At 51.8% G+C, this 22158-nt stretch overlaps 2 protein-coding genes across 3 annotated transcripts in view; both read right to left on the bottom strand.

Annotated features, from left to right (window-relative positions):
• The window catches only part of LOC127586689 (activated CDC42 kinase 1-like), a 65175-nt gene extending 52471 nt beyond the window's left edge, over positions 1-12704 (bottom strand). For both annotated transcript variants that reach the window (XM_052044824.1, XM_052044827.1), the window contains exon 1: positions 12629-12704. The gene's annotated coding sequence lies outside the window, so the exon portion shown is untranslated. The remainder of the gene's footprint in view (positions 1-12628) is intronic.
• Positions 12705-20647: 7943 nt separating this feature from the next.
• Positions 20648-21711, bottom strand: LOC127586695 (BTB/POZ domain-containing protein KCTD21-like). The gene has a single exon (XM_052044841.1). It carries the CDS (start codon positions 21461-21463, stop codon positions 20693-20695), a length of 771 nt encoding a protein of 256 aa, XP_051900801.1. The 5' UTR covers positions 21464-21711; the 3' UTR covers positions 20648-20692.
• Between the last annotated feature and the right edge of the window lie 447 nt (positions 21712-22158).

Below are 22158 nucleotides of genomic sequence, written 5' to 3'. Positions count from 1 at the left end.
AAGATCCCCACCATCCGGGCCGTGCCATCTCCTCGCAGCTCCCATCGGGCAGGAGGTACAGAAGCCTGAAGTCCCACACCACCAGGTTCAGGAACAGCTACTTCCCTTCAACCGTTTGGTTCTTGAACCAACCGGCGCAACCCTAATCACTACCTCAGTATAGCAACACCATGACCATTTTACACTGCAATCGAACTTGTTGTTTTCTATTTGTGTTCTTACTTGCAAAAATTGTGTACAACTTATGTTTTTCCTGTGAATGCTGCTTATCTGATACTCTGTGCTTGTGATGCTGCTGCAAGTAAGTTTTTTCATTGCACCTGTGCACATATGGACTTGTGCATGTGACAACGATCTTGACTTTGAGCGTTTGGGATGGGATTGACAACCTCTAGGCTGAACATCAGGATCCACGGTGGTCCTGTGTAGGTGGCGAAGTGGTGCACCCTTCTCACAGATTCCCCACCCTGGGCAGATCAGAACCCACAGGTCATGGAAGATGAAAATATCCTGTGACGGTTATTGAGAGCATTTGTCCGTGTTACTCTGGCTCTTGATCATTATCCAGGCATTTGGTTCCATTGCTGTTTTGTGGAGTCACTGAGTCCCGTACAGCACAGAAACAGGCCCTTCAGCCCACCGAGTCCATGCTGACCAAGAGCCACCCATTTACACCGAGCCCGCTTCGTTCTCCCCACATTTCCATCAACTCCCCCTCAGATTGTCCCCCTCACCCACACACTGTGGGGGGGGGCGCAATTTACAGCAGCCGATTAACCCACCGACCCCGCACGTCGTTGGGATGTGGGAGGGAACTGGAGCCCCCGGGGTCACGGGGAGAACGTGCAACTCCACACGCGCACACGCACATGTACACACATGCTGCGCGCACGCGCACGCACCACGCACGCACGCGCACACACACACACAGACACACACAGAGCGCCGGAGGTCAGGATCAAACCTGGGTCTCTGGAGCTGTGAGGCAGCGGCACTACCCGCTGCGCTGCTGTGCCTGTGCAAACATTTGCTGTGTGCAAATTGGTTACACTTCAGAAGCAGTCAACTGTCTTTAAAGCACTTTGGGACATTGTGAAAGAATACTACAGAATCGTCCTCTTCCTGCAGATCTGAAAGACTTGGTGACTGCAGAATGGAGAAATTTGTCTGCTCATCTCAACCCAAATGCACGGTGCCTTAATCACACAAGACTTCATTGTTTCCTTTGTTCGTTGTCAGCAGTCTTGTGGTTAGGTTTAGCATCCCGGAATTAATTATCTGCAGATGTCGGACTGACTCCAATAAATTCAATAATGAAATGAATCCGGAAAGAGAAGGTCTCAGCAGCAGTGAGCACAAAACTCTCCATTTAGTGGGGTGATGTTCTTCAGGGAAGGAATTCTGTTCCATGGGTAACTATGAGCCCACTAATATGGCCCTTAATACCCAAGGAGGCAGTCAGTCCAAGGGAGATTTGGGGATGGTCTTCACAGTGACAGCAATGCCCTGAGGGTGACTGACTGAAGGCAGAAGTGGGCATTGTTGAGAAGAATGTCACAGGATGTCAATCCCTGCTTGCCTGCAGGACATGGTGAGCACCCACCTTTAGTATTTCCTGATTCATTGATAATCAGCTTCCTCCTCAAACCTTTTCTTGGTTGGGTTTTTCATCAGAACTGTGGGATAGAGCAGTTGGTACCTCAGGACTGCTTTGCCATTTTATAAGATCACAGGTGATTTGATTGGAACCTCAAACTCTGCGATCCTACCTGCCCACAGTAACCTTTTGCTCCTTACCATGAATCGATCTACCTCTCCCCTAAAAATATTCAAGAAGTGCAGAGGAGATTCTCCAGGCTGATGCCTGCAATGGAGGGCTTTAGTCATTAAAAGGAGAGTTTGGAGAGGCTGGGATTGTTCTCACCAGAGCACCGGAGGCTGAAGGGTGACCTTAAAGAGGCTTATGTGACTAAGAGGTGCATAGGTGGAGTAGATATAGAACATAGAACAGAGAACATTACAGCACAGTAAATGCCCTTCAGCCCACAATGTTTTGCCGACATTTTACCCTGCTCTAATCCTTCCCTCCCACATACCCTCCATTCATGTGTCTATCTAAGAGTCTCTTAAATGTCTCTAATGTATCTGCCCCCACAACCTCTGCTGACAGCGCATTCCACGCACCCACCACTCTCTGTGTAAAAAAAACTCACCCCTGATATCCCCCTTATACCTTCCTCCAATCACCTTAAAATTATGGCCCCTCGTGTTAGCCATTGTCACCCTGGGAAAAGGTCTCTGACTGCCCTCTCAATCTATGCCTCTTATCATCTTGTACACCTCTATCAAGGTATTGTGGTCTAACCAGACTTCTATAGAGCTGCAACATTACCACGTGGCTCTTGCTCAATACCCCAACTAATGAAGGCCAACACATCATACACCTTCTTAACAACTCTATCGTCTTTTAGAAAGAGTTTAAAACTGGAGGACATGGGCTTAAGCTGAGAGGGGAAAGAATTAAAGGAGATCTGAAGGGCAAGTTTTTCCACACAGTGGGTGGTAGTTACATGGAACAAGCTGCCAGAGGAGGTGGTAGAGGCAGGTACCATCACAGTGTGGATAGGTACCAGAGGGATATGGTCCAAATGCAGGCAAATGGGATTAGCATAGACAGGTGTCTTGGTTGGAATGGACAGAAGGGCCTGTTTCCATGCTGTACAACTCTATGATGGTTGATGGGGATACAGTGGGCCAATGAGGCTGGTATCTGTGACTCGATGACTCTCGTCCCTGCCAATCCCTACCACACCCATCCTGAAGTAAAATGCCTGCCAATTCTGGGCAGCCCAGTGGCACAGCAGGTAGAGCGGCAGCCTCTGAGCTCCAGAGACCCAGGTTCGATCCCGACCTCTGTGTGTATGTGTGTGTGTGTGTGTGTGTGTGCGTGCGCGCGCATGTGTGGAGTTTGCACGTTCTCCCTGTGACCGCGTGGGCTCCCCCCAGGTGCTCCGGTTCCCTCCCACATCCCAATGACGTGCGGGGTCGGTGGGTTAATCGGCCACTGTAAATTGCCCCACTGGTGTGTGGGTGAGGGGTAGAATCTGGGGGGAGTTGATGGGAACGGGGGGAGAATGAAATGAGACCAGTGTAAATGGGAGGTTGATGGTCGGCAGGGACTCAGTGGGCCGAAGGGCCTGTTTCTGCATATTCAGAATAACACATGGGAGTAAATTCACAATCGCTTTAACTAATTTTTTAAAAATAATTTCTATTTTTATCAAAATATTATTTTTATCAAAATAATTTCAGTCAACACTTATGTGGTTAACATTCCAAAACTGGGAGAAAAAGCCAATGGGGGAAACAGCCTGCATTCCCATCTCTATTGGTGGATGGGAGGGTGGGAACACGATGACGGACATACTGGGCAACCAATGATCAAGGCGGGCTTTGGGTTCATCCGGTCTCCCAGCACTTGGTACAGAGTCCTGGAACTCAGGTCTCTCAGGGGCTTTGTAAATGTTTCTCCTCCTCGACATCCTTTGGGCAGAGAGTTCCAGACCCCCAAGTTGTTTACCTCCACTCTAATCCTTCCGCTGGTTGGGGGTCAACTGGTGATTGCTACAGAATTAGATCCAAACAGCAGGTAAGCCAGGTCCGGGGGTCCTGGGGGTCCAGGATAGTGGAAGTGCCCAGGGGTCCTGGTCAGGTGGTCCCGAAGGATGTGTAGGCACCTGGGGTCCTGGGCAGAAGAGGGCCGGAGAGTTGGACATAGGGTGGTGGGTTTCCTGGACAGAAGGGGTCCAGGGTCATGTGTAGAGAGAGCGTTGGTCCCATACGAAGGGGGTCTAGAGCCCCTACAGAGTGGTCCAGGGTCCCATGTGGAGATGGTCCAGGGTTCCACACAATAGGGGTCCAACATTCTGGACAGAGGAGGTCCAAGGTCCCAGATGGACAGGCTCCAGGGTCCCATATGGGGAGGGTCCAGGGTCCCAGAAGGTAGGGTTCCAAGATCCAATTTCAGGTAACCTGCTCCCCCTCCCCTCCCCTTTCTCTCTCCTCTTGATCTACCCAGTTCCTCCTACACCCATCCCACCCCACCCCCCCATCACCCTCTTTCCCTTCCCCCAACCACCCGCACACCCCTCCCATTGGGTTCCCTCCCATCTGCCCCCACCTGCCTTATTTGGTTCCAGGCTCCACCTTCCTCTCCTATCAGATCCCACCACCTGCAGCCCTCTGTCACCTCCACCAATCACCTCCCAGCCTCTGTCACTGATCCCGCCCTCCCCTCCTCCATCCGCCTATTACCCCCTCCCCACCTGGATCCACCTATCACCTGCCAGCTCTGGCCCCACCCTTTACCCTTCATGTCTTTATACCGGCCATCTGCCCTCTTATCTTTCAGTCCGGGTGAAGGATCTTGACCCGAAACATCAACTGTCCATTTCCCTCCACAGATGCTGCCCGACCCGCTGAGTTCCTCCAGCAGCTAGCTTGTAGCTCCAGATCCCAGCATCTGCCGTCTCGTGTCTCTCAAAGGCCAATACATCACGGGCACATCCCTCCCCACCATCGGGAGTATCTACAGGCGCTGCCGCCTCAAGAAGGCAACATCCATCATCAAAGATCCCCACCGTCCGGTCCGTGCCATCTTCTTGCAGCTCCCATCGAGCAGGAGGTACAGAAGCCTGAAGTCCCACACCACTACGTTCAGGAACAGCTACTTCCCTTCAACCACTCGGTTCTTGAACCAACCGGCACAACCCTAATCGCTACCTCAGTACAGCAACACTGTGACCACTTTGCACTACAATGGATTTCATTTTTTTTGTTCTAATTGTGTTCTTTCTTGTATAATTTATGTTTAATTTAAGTTTTTCTTGTGAATGTTGTGTATCTGATGCTCTGTGCCTGTGATGCTGCTGCAGGTAAGTTTTCCATTGCACCTGTGAGTACAGATGACAATAAACTCGACTTTGACTTTGAGGTGGGAGAGAGGAGCTGCCCTGCGTCCTGAGAGTCCATTCCTCTGACCGCTGGGACCCAGAAGTACAGGCGGACTCTGGGTGTACTTGGCCTGCACAAGTCCTTCCACAACTGCACAACAGCATCACCATGACACAGTCAGACTCCCTTCGAACTGGAAGAACCTGTTCCATTCGTGGCATTTGGGGAAACAATGGACAGCACTGATGAACCAGAAACAACTCAAACCTCACGGAATCACCGTGTGCCAGTGCTGCGCCTCCCCATCTTCTCCTGTGTCAGCAACTTGCATTTACGTAGCACCTGTGTCACTGTAAACCTTCGCGAGGCAAATTCCATCAGGCAAGTTGGAATGCGTGCAGAGAAATTCAAATCAGATGGGGGTTTGAAGCAGCCACTTAGAGGGGCAGAGAGAGGTGGAAAGGTTGAGAGAAGGGTTGGGATCAGAGGTTACGGGTCAGTTCAAACCAGAGGTGTGTATGGCCCCAGAATTATTGGACCATTGGGATATTGGTGGGTTCAGGGCTAGTTAAGGAGGTAGGAGGGGTGTAGGGGCAAGGGAGTGTTACAGTGAAAGTTCTAGGGGCTGGAGGGGGTTACAGAGATAGAGAGGGGTGTAGGGGCCAGAGGAGGTTACAGAGATAGGAGGGCTGTAGGGGCTGGAGGGGGTTACAGAGGGAGGGGTGTCGGGGCCGGAGGGGGTTACAGAGATAGGGAGGGGTGTACAGGCCAGAGGAGGTTACAGAGATAGGAGGGCTGTAGGGGCTGGAGGGGGTTACAGAGGGAGGGGTGTCGGGGCCGGAGCGGGTTACAGAGATAGGGAGGGGTGTAGGGGCCAGAGGGGGTTACAGAGATAGGGAGGGGTGTAGGGGCCAGAGGGGGTTACAGAGATAGGGAAGGGTGTACAGGTCAGAGGAGGTTACAGAGATAGGAGGGCTGTAGGGGCTGGAGGGGGTTACAGAGATAGGGAGGGGTGTCGGGGCCGGAGGGGGTTACAGAGATAGGGAGGGGTGTAGGGGCCGGAGGGGGTTACAGAGGGAGGGGTGTCGGGGCCGGAGGGGGTTACAGAGATAGGGAAGGGTGTACAGGCCAGAGGAGGTTACAGAGATAGGGAGGGGTGTCGGGGCTGGAGGGGGTTACAGAAATAGGGAGGAGTGTGGGGGCTGGAGGGGGTTACAGAGATAGGGAGGGGTGTGGGGGCCGGAGTGGGTTATGGAGAATGCATAGGATGTTGGGGCTGTTTTGCTGTACCACTAATTTTCCCGGTAACCCATTCTCCCCACATTCCCGTCAACTCCCCCCCCGATTCTTCCCCTCACCCACACACCAGGGGGGAAATTTACAGCAGCCGATTAACCCACCGACCCCGCACGTCGTTGGGATGTGGGAGGGAACCGGAGCACCCGGGGGAAATCCACGCGGTCACAGGGGGAACGTGCAAACTCCACACACACAGACCGCCAGAGGTCGGGATCGAACCCAGGTCTCTGGAGCTGTGAGGCAGTGACTCTACCAGCATCATCTGGCTCAGTTTGTTGAATGATTGGCATGACTGGAAGGCACAGGAAATTTGTGTTTTCCTCTCTGCCTCCCAACACACATCTTCCCTCACCATCATGGCAGCCATGTTGCCATGGAGAGAGGTCTTTGTGACCCTCTTCCCATGACCGCCAGTGGCTAAGAAGTGAGTCTTAATAAACCAATCAGGATAGAAACCACCACAACAATATTTTTAAAAGGTAAATTCTCCCAATTTTGCAACTTTTTTCCAAGGACGTGTGTAAAATTCTCCCCATTGACCTTTAGCTGGTTCAACGGACCAAATGAGGCTTAAATTGATATTCTATGGAAACCTTTGTTTACATAGTCACCCTTAATGCCCGCACTGCGTTTTGCAGAGGCGATAGTTTTGCCCTGGCGTGTTCCCCACAGAGGTGCTTCAGCAACGAACAACGACGGCGATTTTTTTACACAGCAAGATCCCACCAACGACAACTACAACATGAGCCCGTGCTTTTCCGTGGCATTTGTTGAGGGAGGGAAGTTGCCCAAGATGAAACGAGGCCGTCTACAGGGGCTTGCTGTGCACAAATCAGTTGGCACGTTGCCTCCACAGCAACAGTTCAAAATAAGCACTCTGTTGGTTGGAAGGAGCACTTGCGACGGACAGGTAGCAGTGGGCTTTCCTCAAGATGCAAGAGGAAACCCTTTGGTCGTTGCTGAAAAAGCAACCTGGGATAATTTTACATCCCACTCAGAGGGAATGCCAGGTCCACCATCCAGAACAGTGATCACTTTGTTAATGTGAAAGAAAGATTCCATCGTCAACCCTGACCCTTTTCACAAAAATAAGACCGTATATTTAAAATATACAGAAGTATGGGTAATTAAAAGACAACGTTACAGACAACATTACTCCATAAATGGTTATAAAAGGTAGGAAACTTTCTAAATGAACACAAACCAGCCTCCTCTCCATTGGTACAGCAACTGCTCAGCCCAAGACTGCAAGAAATTGCAGAGAGCTGGGGACGCAGCCCAGTCCATCACACAAACCTGCTCCCCACCTCCATTGACTCTGTCTACACTTCCCACTGCCTCGGGAAAGCAGCCGACATAATCAAAGACCCCTCCCACCCCGGACATTCTTTCTTCTCCCGTCTCCCGTCAGGCAGAAGATACAAAAGCCTGAAAGCACGTACCACCAGGCTCAAGGACAGCTTCTATCCCGCTGTTATCAGACTCTTGAATATGCTAAAAGATGAACTTGTGATCTCCCAATCCATCTGATTGTGGCCCTTGCACCTTATTGTCTGCCTGCACTGCACTTTCTCTGTAACTGTAACATTATATTCTGCATTCTGCTTTCCTTTGACTACCTCGATGTACTTATGTATGAAATGATCTATCTGGATAGCAGGTAAAACAAAAGCTTTTGTATCTCAGCACATGTGACAATAATAAGCCAATTAAATTCAAACAATATTCACTACTATATTACAGAAGATTAGATAATGGTCTCACATGGTAGCTTCTCCCCACAGATAGTTTGTGTAGGAGACACCTTGCTTAAGTAGGTACTCATTGGAGCTTGGTGTGTGCAGAGGGCAATGGCAGTGTAGTGGATAGGATGGTGGATCAGCAACCTTAAGACTACACCAGAGACATGAGTTAAAATCCCACTATGGCAACAAGATACAAGATATTTATTTATTAGTCACACGTACAGTATATTGAAACACACAGTGAAATGCATCTTTTGGGTAGAGTGTTCTGGGGGGCAGCCCGCTTCCGGCGCCAACATAGCACGCCCACAACTTCCTAACCCGTACGTCTTTGGAATGTGGGAGGAGACCGGAGCACCCGGAGGAAACCCACGCAGACATGGGGAGAACGTACAAACTCCTTACAGACAGTGGTGGGAATTGAACCCGGGTCGCTGGTGCTGTAATAGCGTTACACTAACCACTACACTAGAAAACCGCTACACTTTTAAAGAAATTTAATATTAAATTTCTTTAAAAAAAGGAATTAAAATGCTACCAGATTGTTGTAAAAAAAAACCCCATCGGGTTCACTTCTGGCCTGTAGCAATAGAACAATAAATGCTGATCTTGCTGGGGATGTGAACCAGTTTCTGTCCTTGGTGCCTCAGTTCGAAACTGAAAGTCACTGGGCATCACAGACAGGCTGCTGGTCCCTCAGTTGCACAGGTATTAGAGTCAGTGCCTTCTTCTTCCCAAGGGTGACTTGCTGACGCTTTGAGTATCCTGAGCTGACTGACAAGGCCAGCATGAGAACCCTCCCAACGTAGGTGGGGACAGGAGGTGGCTGAATAATCCGTGAGGGGTTGCGCTCCTCCCGCTACCTCCGCGGACTCGAGGTTCCCCACCCCATCCTCGGACGCTCCTTCCCCGCTTTGAGCAGTCGTGGGCCAGAGGTTCCCAGGAGTCGGTGGGGAGGTCGCCTTTATTCACGGACCCCTCGAGGACATCCTTGAACGGTTCCCTCTCTCCGCTTGGGAATATCTTCCCAAGGTTAATGGCAGGATTCTGGGGAGTGTGGAGGAGCAGAGGGATCTGGGGGTTCATATCCACAGATCCCTGAAAGTTTCCTCACAGGTGGATAGGGTAGTTAAGAAAGCTTATGGGATGTTATCATGAAAGTCGTGGGATCAAGTTTGCGAGGTAATGATGCAGCTCTACAAAACTCTGGTTACACCACACTTGCAGTACTGCGTCCAATTCTGGTCGCTTCATTATGGGAAGGATGTGGAGGCGTTGGAAAGGGTGCAGAGGAGATTTACCAGGATGCTGCCTGGATTGGAGAGTATGCATTAAGAGGAGAGACTAAGGGAGCTAGGGCTTTACTCATTGGAGAGAAGGAGGACGAGGGGAGACATGATAGAGGTGTACAAAATATTAAGAGGAATAGATAGAGTGGACAGCCAGCACCTCTTTCCCAGGGCACCAATGCTCAATACAAGAGGGCATGGCTTTAAAGTAATGGGTAGGGAGATATCAGAGGGAGGTTTTTTACCCAGAGAGTGGTTGGGGCGTGGAATGTGCTGCCTGGGGTGGTGGTGGAGGCAGGTACACTGGTCAAAATCAAGAGATTGTTAGATAAGCATATGGAGGAATTTAAAATAGAGGGATATGTGGGAGGAAGGGGTTAGTTAGACTAGTTAGGAGTGGTTTAAAGGTCGGCACAAGATGGTGGGCCGAAGGGCCTGAATTGTGCTGTACTGTTCTATGACGGAGCCTGGAATCGAGTGTCTGCTGGGGGATGTTGGACTAGGAGAGGGCAGTGATGTTGATCCAATGGATCTGCAGGATCTTGTGGAGACGGTGTTGGTGATCTCTCACCAGTGTCCTGAGGCACCTGATGTAGGTAATCCAGGCCTGAGGAGTCACAGCTACCTGGTAGACCGTGAGTTTTGTGCCAGCTGAGGTTTAAGGATGCTCCGTTCGAACAGACTCCTGTATCAATGAACTCCATTGAAGGGTGGGTTAGTAAGTTTGCTGATGATACAAAGGTTGGTGGTGTTGTGGATAGTGTAGAAGATTGCTGTAGATTACAACAGGATATTGATAGGATGGGCTGAGAAGTGGCAGATGGAGTTCAACCCGGATAAGTGTGAAGTGATACACTTCAGGAGATCGAATTCGAAGGCAGAATACAAGGTTAATGGCAGGACTCTTAGCAGTGTGGAGGAACAGAGGGATCTTGGGGTCCACATCCGTAGATCCCTCAAGGTTGCCACGCAGGTCGATAGAGTTGTTAAGAAGGCGTATGGAGTGCTGGCCTTCATTAGTTGGGGTATCGAGTTCAAGAACCGCGAGGTGATGTTGCAGCTCTATAGAACTTTGGTCAGACCATACTTGGAGTATTGTGTTCAGTTCTGGTCACCTCATTGTAGGAAGGATGTGGGAGCTTTAGAGAGGGTGCAGAGGAGATTTAGCAGGATGCTGCCTGGATTGGAGACCGTATCTTATGAGGATAGGTTGAGCGAGCTAGGGCTTTTCTCTTTGGAGAGAAGGAGGATGAGAGGTGACTTGATAGAGGTGCACAAGATGATAAGAGGCATAGATCGAGTGGACAGTCAGAGACTTTTTCCCTGGGCGACAATGGCTAACACGAGGGGACATAATTTTAAGGTGATTGGAGGAAGGTATAAGGGGGATGTCAGGGGTACGTTTTTTACACAGAGAGTGGTGGGTGCGTGGAACGCGCTGTCGACAGAGGTTGTGGGGGCAGATACATTAGGGACATTTAAGAGACTCTTAGATAGACACATGAATGATAGAGAAATGGGGGGCTATGTGGGAGGGAAGGGTTAGATAGATCTTAGAGCAGGATAAAATATTGGCACAACATTGTGGGCCAAAGGGCCTGTACTGTGCTGTAGTGTCCTATGTAACTGCAAAGCAGAACTGACAACGGTTCTTCTTTTCTCCAGAGCGGCTTGACCTTCTGCCCTAAGCAGTCGTGCCTACCCTCCGAGAGCTGGTTTCTGGGTGGATCACAACCACACTTCCCTTGCATCAATTATCCCCTGCCGGGGATGACACCATTCGGTTTCTGAATCGGTCTCCCCGTGTGATGCACTGACCTGATTACAGACTGCACAACACCAACAAAGCTGCAAAAACACAGTCAAGTGGAAGGCAAGGCCATCTTCCAAACAGAATCACTTAACAATTTCAGATACACCTACAACCAATGTGCAGGCTGGAAACCAGAGCCCATGAATATTGAATTCTCCCTCTTTAGGTAATCCTCACTTCCCTTCCTCACAAACCCCACAGCCCCCACCACACTTCTTCCCTTCTTCCCTTTCCTAGCCTCTTTTTCTCTCTCTTTTCTTACCTTTGACCCATCCCCCCGTGGATCTGCTCTCCCCTCCTCCCCCACCCCGTACCTGCCTATCACTATCTCTTACTTGCATCTACCTATCACCACTTTGTGCCCACCCCACCTCCCCTCTTTTGTCCACCTATCACTGCTCTGCTTTCCCCTCCTATATATCGGGCTTCCCCTTTTCCTATCTTCAGTCCTGAAGAAGGGTCCTGACCCGAAACGCTGACCGCCTGCTTTTCTCCACGGATGCTGCCTGGCCTGCTGAGTTCCTCCAGCATCATCATGTTTTTCGTCGAGATTTCAGCATCTGCAGCCCTTTGTTTCTCTAGCTTCCCTGGACAACAGCTCACTCAGAAACTAAATGCACACAAACTAAGATCCACTTAAAATCTCGATCCACAGAATCTAAGATTCACTCAGAAACTGAAAAAATTGACCTAGAAACTAAGCTCGACGCAGAGGTTAAGTTCGACAGAAGTTACACTTAGATTTAAGATCAACAAAAGCTGAAGTTCAACTTAAAAACCAAACCTTCTGAATGTAAGATCCATACTAAGTTTCACTTTAAAAATAAATTTACTGAATCAAAGATTCACTCATAAACAAATCCCCACAGAATCAAACATTCCCTTTAAATCCATTTAGGAACTGAGATTTGGGTAATATCTGTCAGTTAGAACAACTAAGGATTGCGTGTGGTTATTGTCGGTGTGTGTTTAGCTGCAGGAGTTAAGGACAGGAGGCACCTCAGAACTCCTAGGTGACTCACAGAGACCAAAATACCAAAGAAACTTCCGCATTCTCCAATCTGGGCCTTCAAAGGGCATTACAGGTCTAAAGTTATATTGAAAGTTTTTTTTTCTCAATTTAAAATGAACTTTTGACAATCCAGCCAGGGTCCCATGTGCAAATTATACATGAAGGGACAGGACCCAGAGGAATGTGCCAAACTAGTTTCAGACACACCAACATGGTCTATTCTTTGGGAGTAACTTTCACAGACAATTCAAACTCTCTCTCTACAAACCAGGATTGTCGTTTTAGTTTCCAGCTGGATTTCTTCCAGGAATTCCAACCCACGTTCAATAAAACTGCACAGACTGCTGACACGGTGGTCGACAAGTTAATGTGAGCCGACTTTACAGCAGGAGCCCCGCGCCTTTAAGCCCCTGGCTCTGCAGAAGGGCGGCCGGGCACGGGCGGCCCGGGCGCTCGCAGGCACCAGCCCGGCGCTGGTTAAAGGCAAAGTCCTTCCCCTCCCCGCCGCCTCACTCACCTGCAGCTCCGGCTCCAGCGCCGAGTCTGGGGGGACTGGCTTCAAGCGACACCTGGCGGCACAGGTGTGGGCGGGGCCAGAGCCGGTGGGCGGGGCCAGGTGAGTGGGGGGTGGCCCCACCTGGAGGAACAGGTGTGGGCGTGGCCAGTGGGAGGGGCTAGAGAGGCGGGCGTGGTCCTACCTGGGGTTGACAGGCAGCAGGAGGGGCCCACAGGTGTGCTGGGCGTGGTCACAGGTGAGGGGTGAGGCCAGGAGGGGCGTGGCCTCCGGTGAGGGGCGTGGCCGAGGGGCGTGGCCTCAAGGGCATTCCCAGACCCATCCTCCTCCTTGGGGATTGAGGAAAACTTACTTCCATTCTGGGAAACTACAACCTCATCCGCAGATGGGACAGGAAGTGCCTGGCTGGATGGCTGGGGGGTATTTTGTACCCACTGCTGCTTCCCAGGACCTTGTCGACTCCCAATGAACGTCCTCGAGGTTCTTCAGAACATCTCAAATGCTCCTTCTCCACTTAAAGTGGTTCTTGGTCCCGGATACCCACAATCAAAGGGATGGTCCCTTTACCATGGAATTGAGGAGGGATTTCACTCTGACAGTTGCGAATCTCAGTAATTCAAAGACCTGTAGAGGTGGAATCACTAAATACATTCACAGAAAAGGCCAAAGATGTGTGGGTCAGTGGGTTAATCGGCCCCTGTAAATTGCTCAGTGTGTGGGTGAGGGGTAGAATCTGGGGGGGGGGAGGAGTTGACGGGAATGTGGGGAGAATAAAATGCGATCGGTGTCAATGGGTGTTTGATGGTTAGTGGGGGCCTGTGTCTGTGCTGTGTCAGTCTGGGTAGTCAAGAATTGCAGGGAACAACTGGGGCAGGCACGGTACTGTAGCGGTTAGCGTAACGCTATTACAGCGCCAGCGACCCGGGTTCAATTCCGGCCGCTGTTTGTAAGGAGTTTGTACGTTCTCCCCGTGTCTGCGTGGGTTTCCTCCGGGTGCTCTGGTTTCCTCCCACATTCCAAAGACGTAGGGGTTAGGAAGTTGTGGGCATGCTATGTTGGCACTGGAAGCGTGGCGACACTTGCAGGCTGCCCCCAGAACACTCTACGCAAAAGATGCATTTCACTGTGTGTTTTGAAGTACATGTGACTAATAAAGAAACCTTATCAAAGGTGAGCTGATCTCAAGAACAGATCAGTCACAATAATGGCGGGGTAGGCTCAATGGGCCAAGTGGCCTCCCTCCCGCTCTTCATTCTTATAGTCCCTTGCACGATTATTATCTCTCAGGTGGCCATTCCAAGTCCTTCAGGGAAGCCTTGGTTGATCCCGTTTCCAAAGCCATTATTGGCAATGAGTTCCAGACACCTATTTTGTAAATCTGCCCGTCCCAGCCCCTGGGTCTTGGACCCATTTGCCAATGGGAATACTTCTGTCGAACCTGCCCACACCCTCCTCTGCTCCAAGAACAAACCCACCCTCTCCAACTCCTGAGGCCGAGCTTCCCCATCCATTGTTTCTTAAGATGACAACTTTATAAGATAAAGTTGGTAAGATATCTTTATTAGTCTCACGTACATCGACACACACAGTGAAATGCATCTTTTGCGTAGAGCGTTCTGGGGGCAGCCTGCAAGTGTCTGGGAGTGTTCTAGGTTGAGTGGGCTAGGGTTTTTCTCTTTGGAGAGGAGGAGGATGAGAGGTGACTTGATAGAGGTGTGTGAGATGATAAGAGGCACAGATCGAGTGGACAGTCAGAGACTTTTTTCCAGGGTGACAATGACTAACACAGGGGGCATAATTTTAAGGTGATTGGAGGAAGGTATAACGGGGATGTCAGGGGCAAGTTTTTTAACACAGAGAGTGGTGGGTGCGTGGAACGCACTGTTGGCAGAGTTTTGGGGCAAATACGTTAGGGACATTTAAGAGACTCTTAGATAGACACATGAAGGATAGAAAAATGGAGGGTTATGTGGGAGGGAAGGGTTAGATAGATCTTAGAGCAGGATAAAATGTCGACACAACATTGTGGGCTGAAGGGCCTGTACTGTGCTGTAGTGTTCTATGTTTCTCTCTCCATAGATGCTGCCTGACCCACTGAGTGTTTCCTGCAGCCAATTTGTAGTTTATTTCGATTTACTCTCATGAACTTCTTTTTCCATCTTTCCATCTGCCATAGAAGGAGGCCATTTGGCCCATCATGTCTATGCAAACAGAGTTAACCCATTCCCTTACTAATTTCCAGTGTAACCTACTCTTCACGCATTCCCAGCAACTCGCCCCCAGATTCTACCCCTCAACCACACACTGGGGGTGATTTACAGCGGCCGATTAACCCAACGACCCCGCACGCCTATGGGACGTGGGAGGGAACCGGAGCATCCGGGTGGAAACCCACGCAGACACGGGGAGTACGTACAAACTCCACACACACGCACACAGGCAGCGCCGGAGGTCGGGATCGAACCCGGGTCTCTGACGCTGTGAGACAGCAGCTCTACTCGCTGCGCCACTGTGTCTGCTCTGCTTCCACTGTTTGAGTCAATGGTACAAGGACCCCGGGGATGGGACAGGGGCATCTGTGAAGATGGAAACAGACTTAACATCTTAGGTCAATGAAAAGTCATTGACCTAAGATGTTAAGTCTGTTTCTCTCTCCACAGATGCTGCCTGACCTGTTGAGTGTTTCCAGCACCCCCTGCTCTTGTTTCAGCTTTGCAGTTGTTTGAACCTGCCTTTATATAGCACCATTCCAGGCCTCAAGAGAGTCCAGTTCACATCAGAAATACTTTTAAAATGCTGAAAAAAGACACAAATGCCTTGAAAAGTATCAGTAATTACATAAGTTTTATTAGTATTGCACACTTGACCAAGTCATCGTTTCCATAAAGTGCACACTTTATTAAAGCTTAGTAAAATTATCCATTAAAGGAGGTCTTGCATTTGTATATCTCCTTCTGCAGGTAACATCCTTTCAACAGGCAGTCATGTTGGGGGAGGGAAAACAAAAGCCAATTTACTCAGCAAGACACCACAAGCAGCAGTGCATTAACAATCAGGTAACCTGCCATACTGTCATTGATTCAGTGCAAGAACTCTCTGACTCTGAGTAATACAGTCACAGAGCAGGTAAAAGGCCCTTCGGCCCATCGAGGCCCTGCCGACCATCAACCACCCGCTTACGCTGATCCCATTTCATTCTCCCCACGTTCCCAACAACTCCCTCCAGATTCTACTCCCTCACCCACACACTAGGGGGGTAATTTACAGCGGCCGATTAACCCACCGACCCCGCACGTCGTCGGGATGTGGGAGGGAACCGGAGCACCCGGGGGGAAACCCATGTGGTCACAGGGAGAAGGTGCAATCTACACACACACACAACACACAACACACACACACACAACACACAACACACACACACACACACACACACACACACACACACACACACACACACACACACACACACACACACACAGCGCGGGAGGTCGGGATCGAACCCAGGTCTCTGGGGCTGCGAGGCAGTGGCTCTACCTGCTGCGCCACTGGGCCACCCAAGGATATATACTGTCTGCCTTGAGGAGCAGACAAGGCCTCAGCTGAACACTTTACCCAAGAAATGGCAACTCCAACAGCGTCAATACTGCACCGATAGTCAACTTGGCTTCTCGAACACATGGATTGGGGGCACTCACTCCTACTCTGCCGATCAATAAGGCTCAATCATAACTCCATCTCCACAATCCCACGGAGATCTTTCCTTCCCCACCCCCTCCCCCCTTGTTTGCCCAAAATGTATTCAAACCCCACTCCCACCGCCCTTTGAGGAAGAGAGTTCCACCCTCTGAGAGGAAAACATTTCACTCAGACCCTTTCCAAAATGCGTCGCCCCTTATTTTTAAACAGTGACCACCCAGTTCTAGACTCTCCCGCATCCTCCTCACTCTCTCCTGTCCAGTCCCCCTGGGATCAGACACTTTTTAATTTTGCCTCAAGTTTCTGACTTGGGATTTGAACTCACAACCTTTCGTTTCAGAGACAAAGTCAAGGGCAATGTGACCGGGAGTAAACTACAAGGGTACTTCCACGATCAGGGGAGACCTGATAGTTTATAAGTCAGAATCTTTCTCCCAGGGTAGAAATGTCAAACACCAGAGGACGTGCATTTAAGGTGAGAGGGGGTAAGTTTAGAGGAGATGTTCGGGGCAAGTTTTTTCTACACAGGGAGGGGTGGGTGCCTGGAATGGGCTGCCAGGGGAGGTGGTGGAAGCAGATATGAGGTCTTCCAAGAGGCTGTTAGACACATGAATATGCAGGGAATGGAGGGATATAGACCATGTGCAGGCAGAAGAGACTTGGTTTACTTTGGCATCGTGTTCGGTACAGACATTGTGGGCCGAAGGGCCTGTTCCTCTGCTGTACCATTCTATGTTCTATAAGGCACAGAATCCACCCTGCTCCTCCCTCGCAAACACGCGCTTCACCATTCTAAACCTCACAGTTTCTCAGGAGCGAGCAACCAGTCTGGGACACAGGACAACCTGTGTCCAGACGGGTTCCAAGTGGGCTTTGCAACATCTGGTCGTATCAACATCTGGAGGTCCCATCACAGGTCCCTCCCGTCTCCAACTGCCTGGCTCTGTGTAACGATTTTCCCAACGATCCAACATTTTCTCTAATCAGTGGGTGAAGGGTTACAGAGAAGGGAAAGGCTACTCCGTAAAGGTTTTACTGCCACTGGGAGTTAATCCCTGAGGGTGGCAGACGGCAGTGAACATTAACCTCCAGTTCTGGGTGTTCCAGGCAGCCCCGAGGACGGTACCCCGCAGACAAGGAGATGTGGGGGGGATGAGGCCTGAAACCTCGGCCCTCCCGGGGGGGGGGGGGGGGGCCACAGGAAGATCCCACGACTTTCATGACAAACCCTCTATAACACATTAGTCGGGCTCTACGCAAAACGACCTGTGGTTCCGGATGCCACTCATCAACGAGGTATTTATTGCGGCACAGGAGGCGGCCATTCAGCCCATCGTCCATGCTGGCTCCCAGGGGAGCAATCCCATCAGTCTCTCTCACACACACACACACACGCACGCACGCACGCACGCACGCACACACACACTCCTTTTCCAGGTGAGGAATTGGAGGGGGTGCCGGCTGGGAAGTAACCAGGGATGCAAGGGTTCTCCGAGGTGTAGTCCGCCAGCAATGTTCTGTGTGGGTCTCACTCTCCGGACCTGGAGCAGCTGCTCAGTGCCGAGTGATGTCCACCACTGCCCCTCGACGTTGTCACCAGTCTCGTGTTCTGCTCTGGGGGGGTGGGTGGTGGGGGTGGAGGTGGTGAGGGGCGGGTGCTGCTCCTCAAGTTCTAGCTGCAGTTCAGCCCCCATGGTCCTGACTTTGCTCAGCCGGTGCTGGGAGTGGGGTGGGGTGGTGGGTGGGTCGGCCCGGGGAACCCCCTGGGCCTGGTCCAAGGTGACCACTGACAAGTCCAGGCAGCAGGACAGTCGGGGGTTTCGCCCGAGCCGAACTGCCCACCCCCTCTTCTGGGGTTACGTTCTTGCCGTGCGCACGTGTCCCCGGAGAAGGAGCGAGGGGTATCCGCAGGCACCCTGGTCAAGTTCCGCGCTCGGTGGGCCCCTCAGGGGACCGTGTGTGTCGCGGACGGGGACAATGCGATTCTTCTCTGAGGTGTTGCGTGTGCGTTCAGCAGGTGTCAGGTAGCATTATTGCTGTAGTTCTGTAGATGCATGGTTTGTTCTTCTATTTTCTGCACTAGTTGTAGTATTTTGACACTGGGTGTCCTCTTGTAGTGCTTTTAGCAAATAAACGTTTATATGTATATATATATAGAAAAAAAGGAGCACATGATATCCACCGATACAATGGGGGATTTCCAGGACTGGTGGGTGCCACAAGGGCTCAAGTGCATTCTGGATAGCGAAGACCGTGTTGTAATTTGAAGCTATTGACAGTAAATAGTGTGAATCGTGAAATATTGAAGTCTTGTAATGATGCACTGCTGTAATCACTGAATCAACCTCCTTCGGAAAAGGGGGACAAAACCTTGTGTCTTGCTCTCCAGCAGAAACTGCAGATGCCAGCAACTGGGAATAAAACACTGGAAATACACGGCAGGTCGAGCAGCGTGGGTGGAGAGAGAACCAGGATCAACGTTCTGGGTCAACGGCCTTCGTCGGATGCCTGACTTCCCGAGTGGATCCGCCGTTTTTCCGATGGGCTGAGCTTTGGGCGTGAAGTTGCTCGTGGGAGATGGTGGGAGGTGTTGGAACCAAAATGGAGGCTCCATGCTTGACATGGAGGTGATGGTTTTGTATGAAAAGTCCTGCCCATTGCTGGGTTACTGTTGGGGGAGAGGGGGGGATGATATGGGTGTTGACCCATTGATGTCCAAACCAATCCAATAACATGGTCCTGGTGATACAGAGGGATCTCCCTTGGAGCAGAGGATCCTTCTCCACAGATCGCCCACTCCCAAGTGTGCGTCAGTGCACCTGCAGCAGTTGTCCACCGGACGTTCCCCCAACAAGACCCTGGCGCTCCTGCATTCCCGCCATAGAGCACAGCATGAGCCAGACGCAGGTCTCCGCAGGGTGGGGGGGGAGATCCTTCTGTGGGGAGGGGTGGATGAGGTGTCGTGGTTCATTCCGGCTGCAGGAGGCCGCTGCCAGGCAGACAGTGGGGAGACGTGGCCCTGGGACAGTCAGCGATAAATCTGGGGGAAGCGGAAGGTTCTTCGCCCGGAAAGCGGTGGGAAGGTGGAGCCCACTCCTGGCAGGAGGGCTCGAGGCGAGCGATGGAGAGATCCTCGTGAGGAATCTGGATGGGTACGTGAAGGGGGAGGGGCGCAGGGAGTGGGGGGGAGAGGGAGAGGAGGAGGAGGATCACGGGGGGGCGGGGACAGAATAAACCCCAGCGCAGAGCAACTGGATCGTCTGAACAGCTGATTCATTATTTTGTGTGTGTGTGTGTGTGTGTGTGTGTGTGTGTGTGTGTGTGTGTGTGTGTGTGTGTGTCTGTCTGTCTGTCTGTGTGTCTGTGTGTCTCCATATGTGGCTGTGAGTGTCTGTTTCTGTGTATCTGTGTGTCTGTGTCTGTGTCTGTGTGCGAGTGTCTGTGTGTGTGTGAGTGTCTGTGTCCGTGTATGTGTTAGTGTTGAGAGAGCTTCACTCTGTATCTAACCCCTGCTCTGGCAGCGTGTGACGGGACAGTGTACATCTAGACGTTACTTTCACCTACTTACTCTTCTGGAGGCTTGGTGAACACGGTGTGACTCTCGAGAAGAGTAAGTGAGTGTCTTAGTACAGAAAGCAGTGGTTGAGCACCATATAGGGAGCATCCAGAGGGAGCTTCACTCTGAGTGTCTGATTTACCAATGCATCATAGAAAGCATCCTATCTGGATGTATCATGGCTCGGTACGGCAACTGCTCTGCCCGGGACCGCAAGAAACTACAGAGAGTTGTGGACACAGCACAGCGCATCACGGAAACCAGCCTCCCCTCCATGGACTCTGTCTTTACCTCTCGTTGCCTTGGTGAAGCAGCCAGCATAATCAAAGACCCCACCCACCTGGGACATTCTCCCTTCTCTCCTCTTCCATCAGGTAGAAGATACAGGAGCCTGAGGGCACGTACCACCAGGCTCAAGGACAGCTTCTACCCCACTGTGATAAGACTATTGAACGGTTCCCTTATACCATGAGATGGACTCTGACCTCACGATCTACCTTGTTGTGACCTTGCACCTTATTGCACTGCACTTTCTCTGTAGCTGTGACACTTTACTCTGTACTGTTATTGTTTTTACCTGTACTACCTCAATGCACTCTGTACTAACTCAATGTAACTGCACTGTGTAATGAATTGACCTGTACGATCGGTTTGCAAGACAAGTTTTTCACTGCACCTCGGTACAAGTGACAATAATAAACCAATACCAAAACTTCCCTCCCTCCGTCTCTCCCTCCATCCCTCCATCCCTCCCCTCCAACCAAGTGTTTCTCAGTTCCTTCTCCCTGGGGCACCCCCCCCCACCCCATTTGACCTCAGTACCTGACGAAGCGCAGCGCCGTGCAGCCCAGGACGTCCGAGGGCTCGGGGAAGGCGGCGTCGAGGCGGAAGCCTCGGCTCAGGGCCACCTTGAGCACCTCCTCCACCAGTGCCTGCCCGTCAGCCAGCTGCAGGCCCCCGGGACGGGACAGGAGGCGGCGGAACCCCTGCTTGGCGTACTCGGCCGGGGGCAGCCCCTCGGGTCTGGGGGTCCACTCCAGGCGCAGGCGGTGACCGGGTGAGACCTCCCCTTCGCCGGGCTCCGGGCTGAGCTCCAGCCCCTGGCGGAGGAGGTCCAAGGTGCTGGAACAGGTGCAGAAGATCTGGGCTCGGTAGGTGGTGATGGGACAACTCGATAGGGCGTAGTGCAGGGGACCCTCCTTGAGGGTGAAGTGGAGGGTCTGGCAATGGGACAGGAGGTTGCACTGAAGCAGGGCATGTCCCAGACCCTGGCTGTGACTGCATAGGTCCTTCAGGAGGGGCTGGATCTGGTAGAAGTCCGCCTCCCTCTGCAGCAGCCTCATCTCCTTGTAGTCCTCTGGCAGGTCCAGGTGAGACGATCGCAGGTAGTTGAGGATGTGCCGGAAGGGTTTGCCGTCGCGGTCGATGAACAGGTTGCCCGCTTGGTCCCGGCTGCTCGGCAGTTGCCCCCGGAACATCGCCCCGAGCATGGAGTCCGGGAAGCGGCTGAGGGTCTCGCCGTTGGTGGTGTAGACGGTGCCGCCGACGTTGAGGGACACGGGCTCCAGGCTGGGGCTGCGCTGCATCTGGGCGGCGGGGCCGGGCGGGGGTCCCGGAGGGGCAGGAGGGGAGGGGGGTGGGGGTTGGGGGGAGAGGAGGCTGGGAGGGTCCAGGGTAGTGAGAGAGAGGGAGGTAGAGAGTGGCAGAGAGAGGCACAGAGAGTGGAGAGAGGCAGAGAGACACAGAGACGAGAGAGGTAAGAGAGACTGGAGAGAGGCAGAGAGACACAGAGAGGGGCACAGAGACTGGAGAGACACAGAGACGAGAGAGAGAGAGAGGCAGAGAGTCTGGAGAGAGAGGCACGGAGATTCGAGAGAGAGTGGGAGAGAGAGAGAGAGAGACAGAGAGTGCTTCAGAGCGGGGAGCTGCGAACGCACTGAGCGCTGATCACACCGGGAGTGATGTACACACACACACACACACACACACACACACACACACACACACACACACACACGGACCGGGAGTGATGTACACACACACACACACACACACACACACACACCGGGAGTGATGTACACACACACACACACACACACACACACACACACACACGGACCGGGAGTGATGTACACTCACACACACACACACACACACACACACACACACACACACACACACCGGGAGTGATGTACACACACACACACACACACACACACACGGACCGGGAGTGATGTACACTCACACACACACACCGGGAGTGATGTACACACACATACAC

Source organism: Pristis pectinata, chromosome 37 (assembly GCF_009764475.1).
Source record: "Pristis pectinata isolate sPriPec2 chromosome 37, sPriPec2.1.pri, whole genome shotgun sequence".
Lineage (NCBI taxonomy): Eukaryota > Metazoa > Chordata > Chondrichthyes > Rhinopristiformes > Pristidae > Pristis > Pristis pectinata.
The sequence above is the reverse complement of the archived record's forward strand: the minus strand, read 5'-3'. Positions and strand labels throughout refer to the sequence as shown.

Bases quoted from the DNA above. Each gene is read 5' to 3' on its own strand.
- LOC127586695 (XM_052044841.1), bottom strand. From the start codon at position 21,463: ATGCAGCGCAGCCCCAGCCTGGAGCCCGTGTCCCTCAACGTCGGCGGC.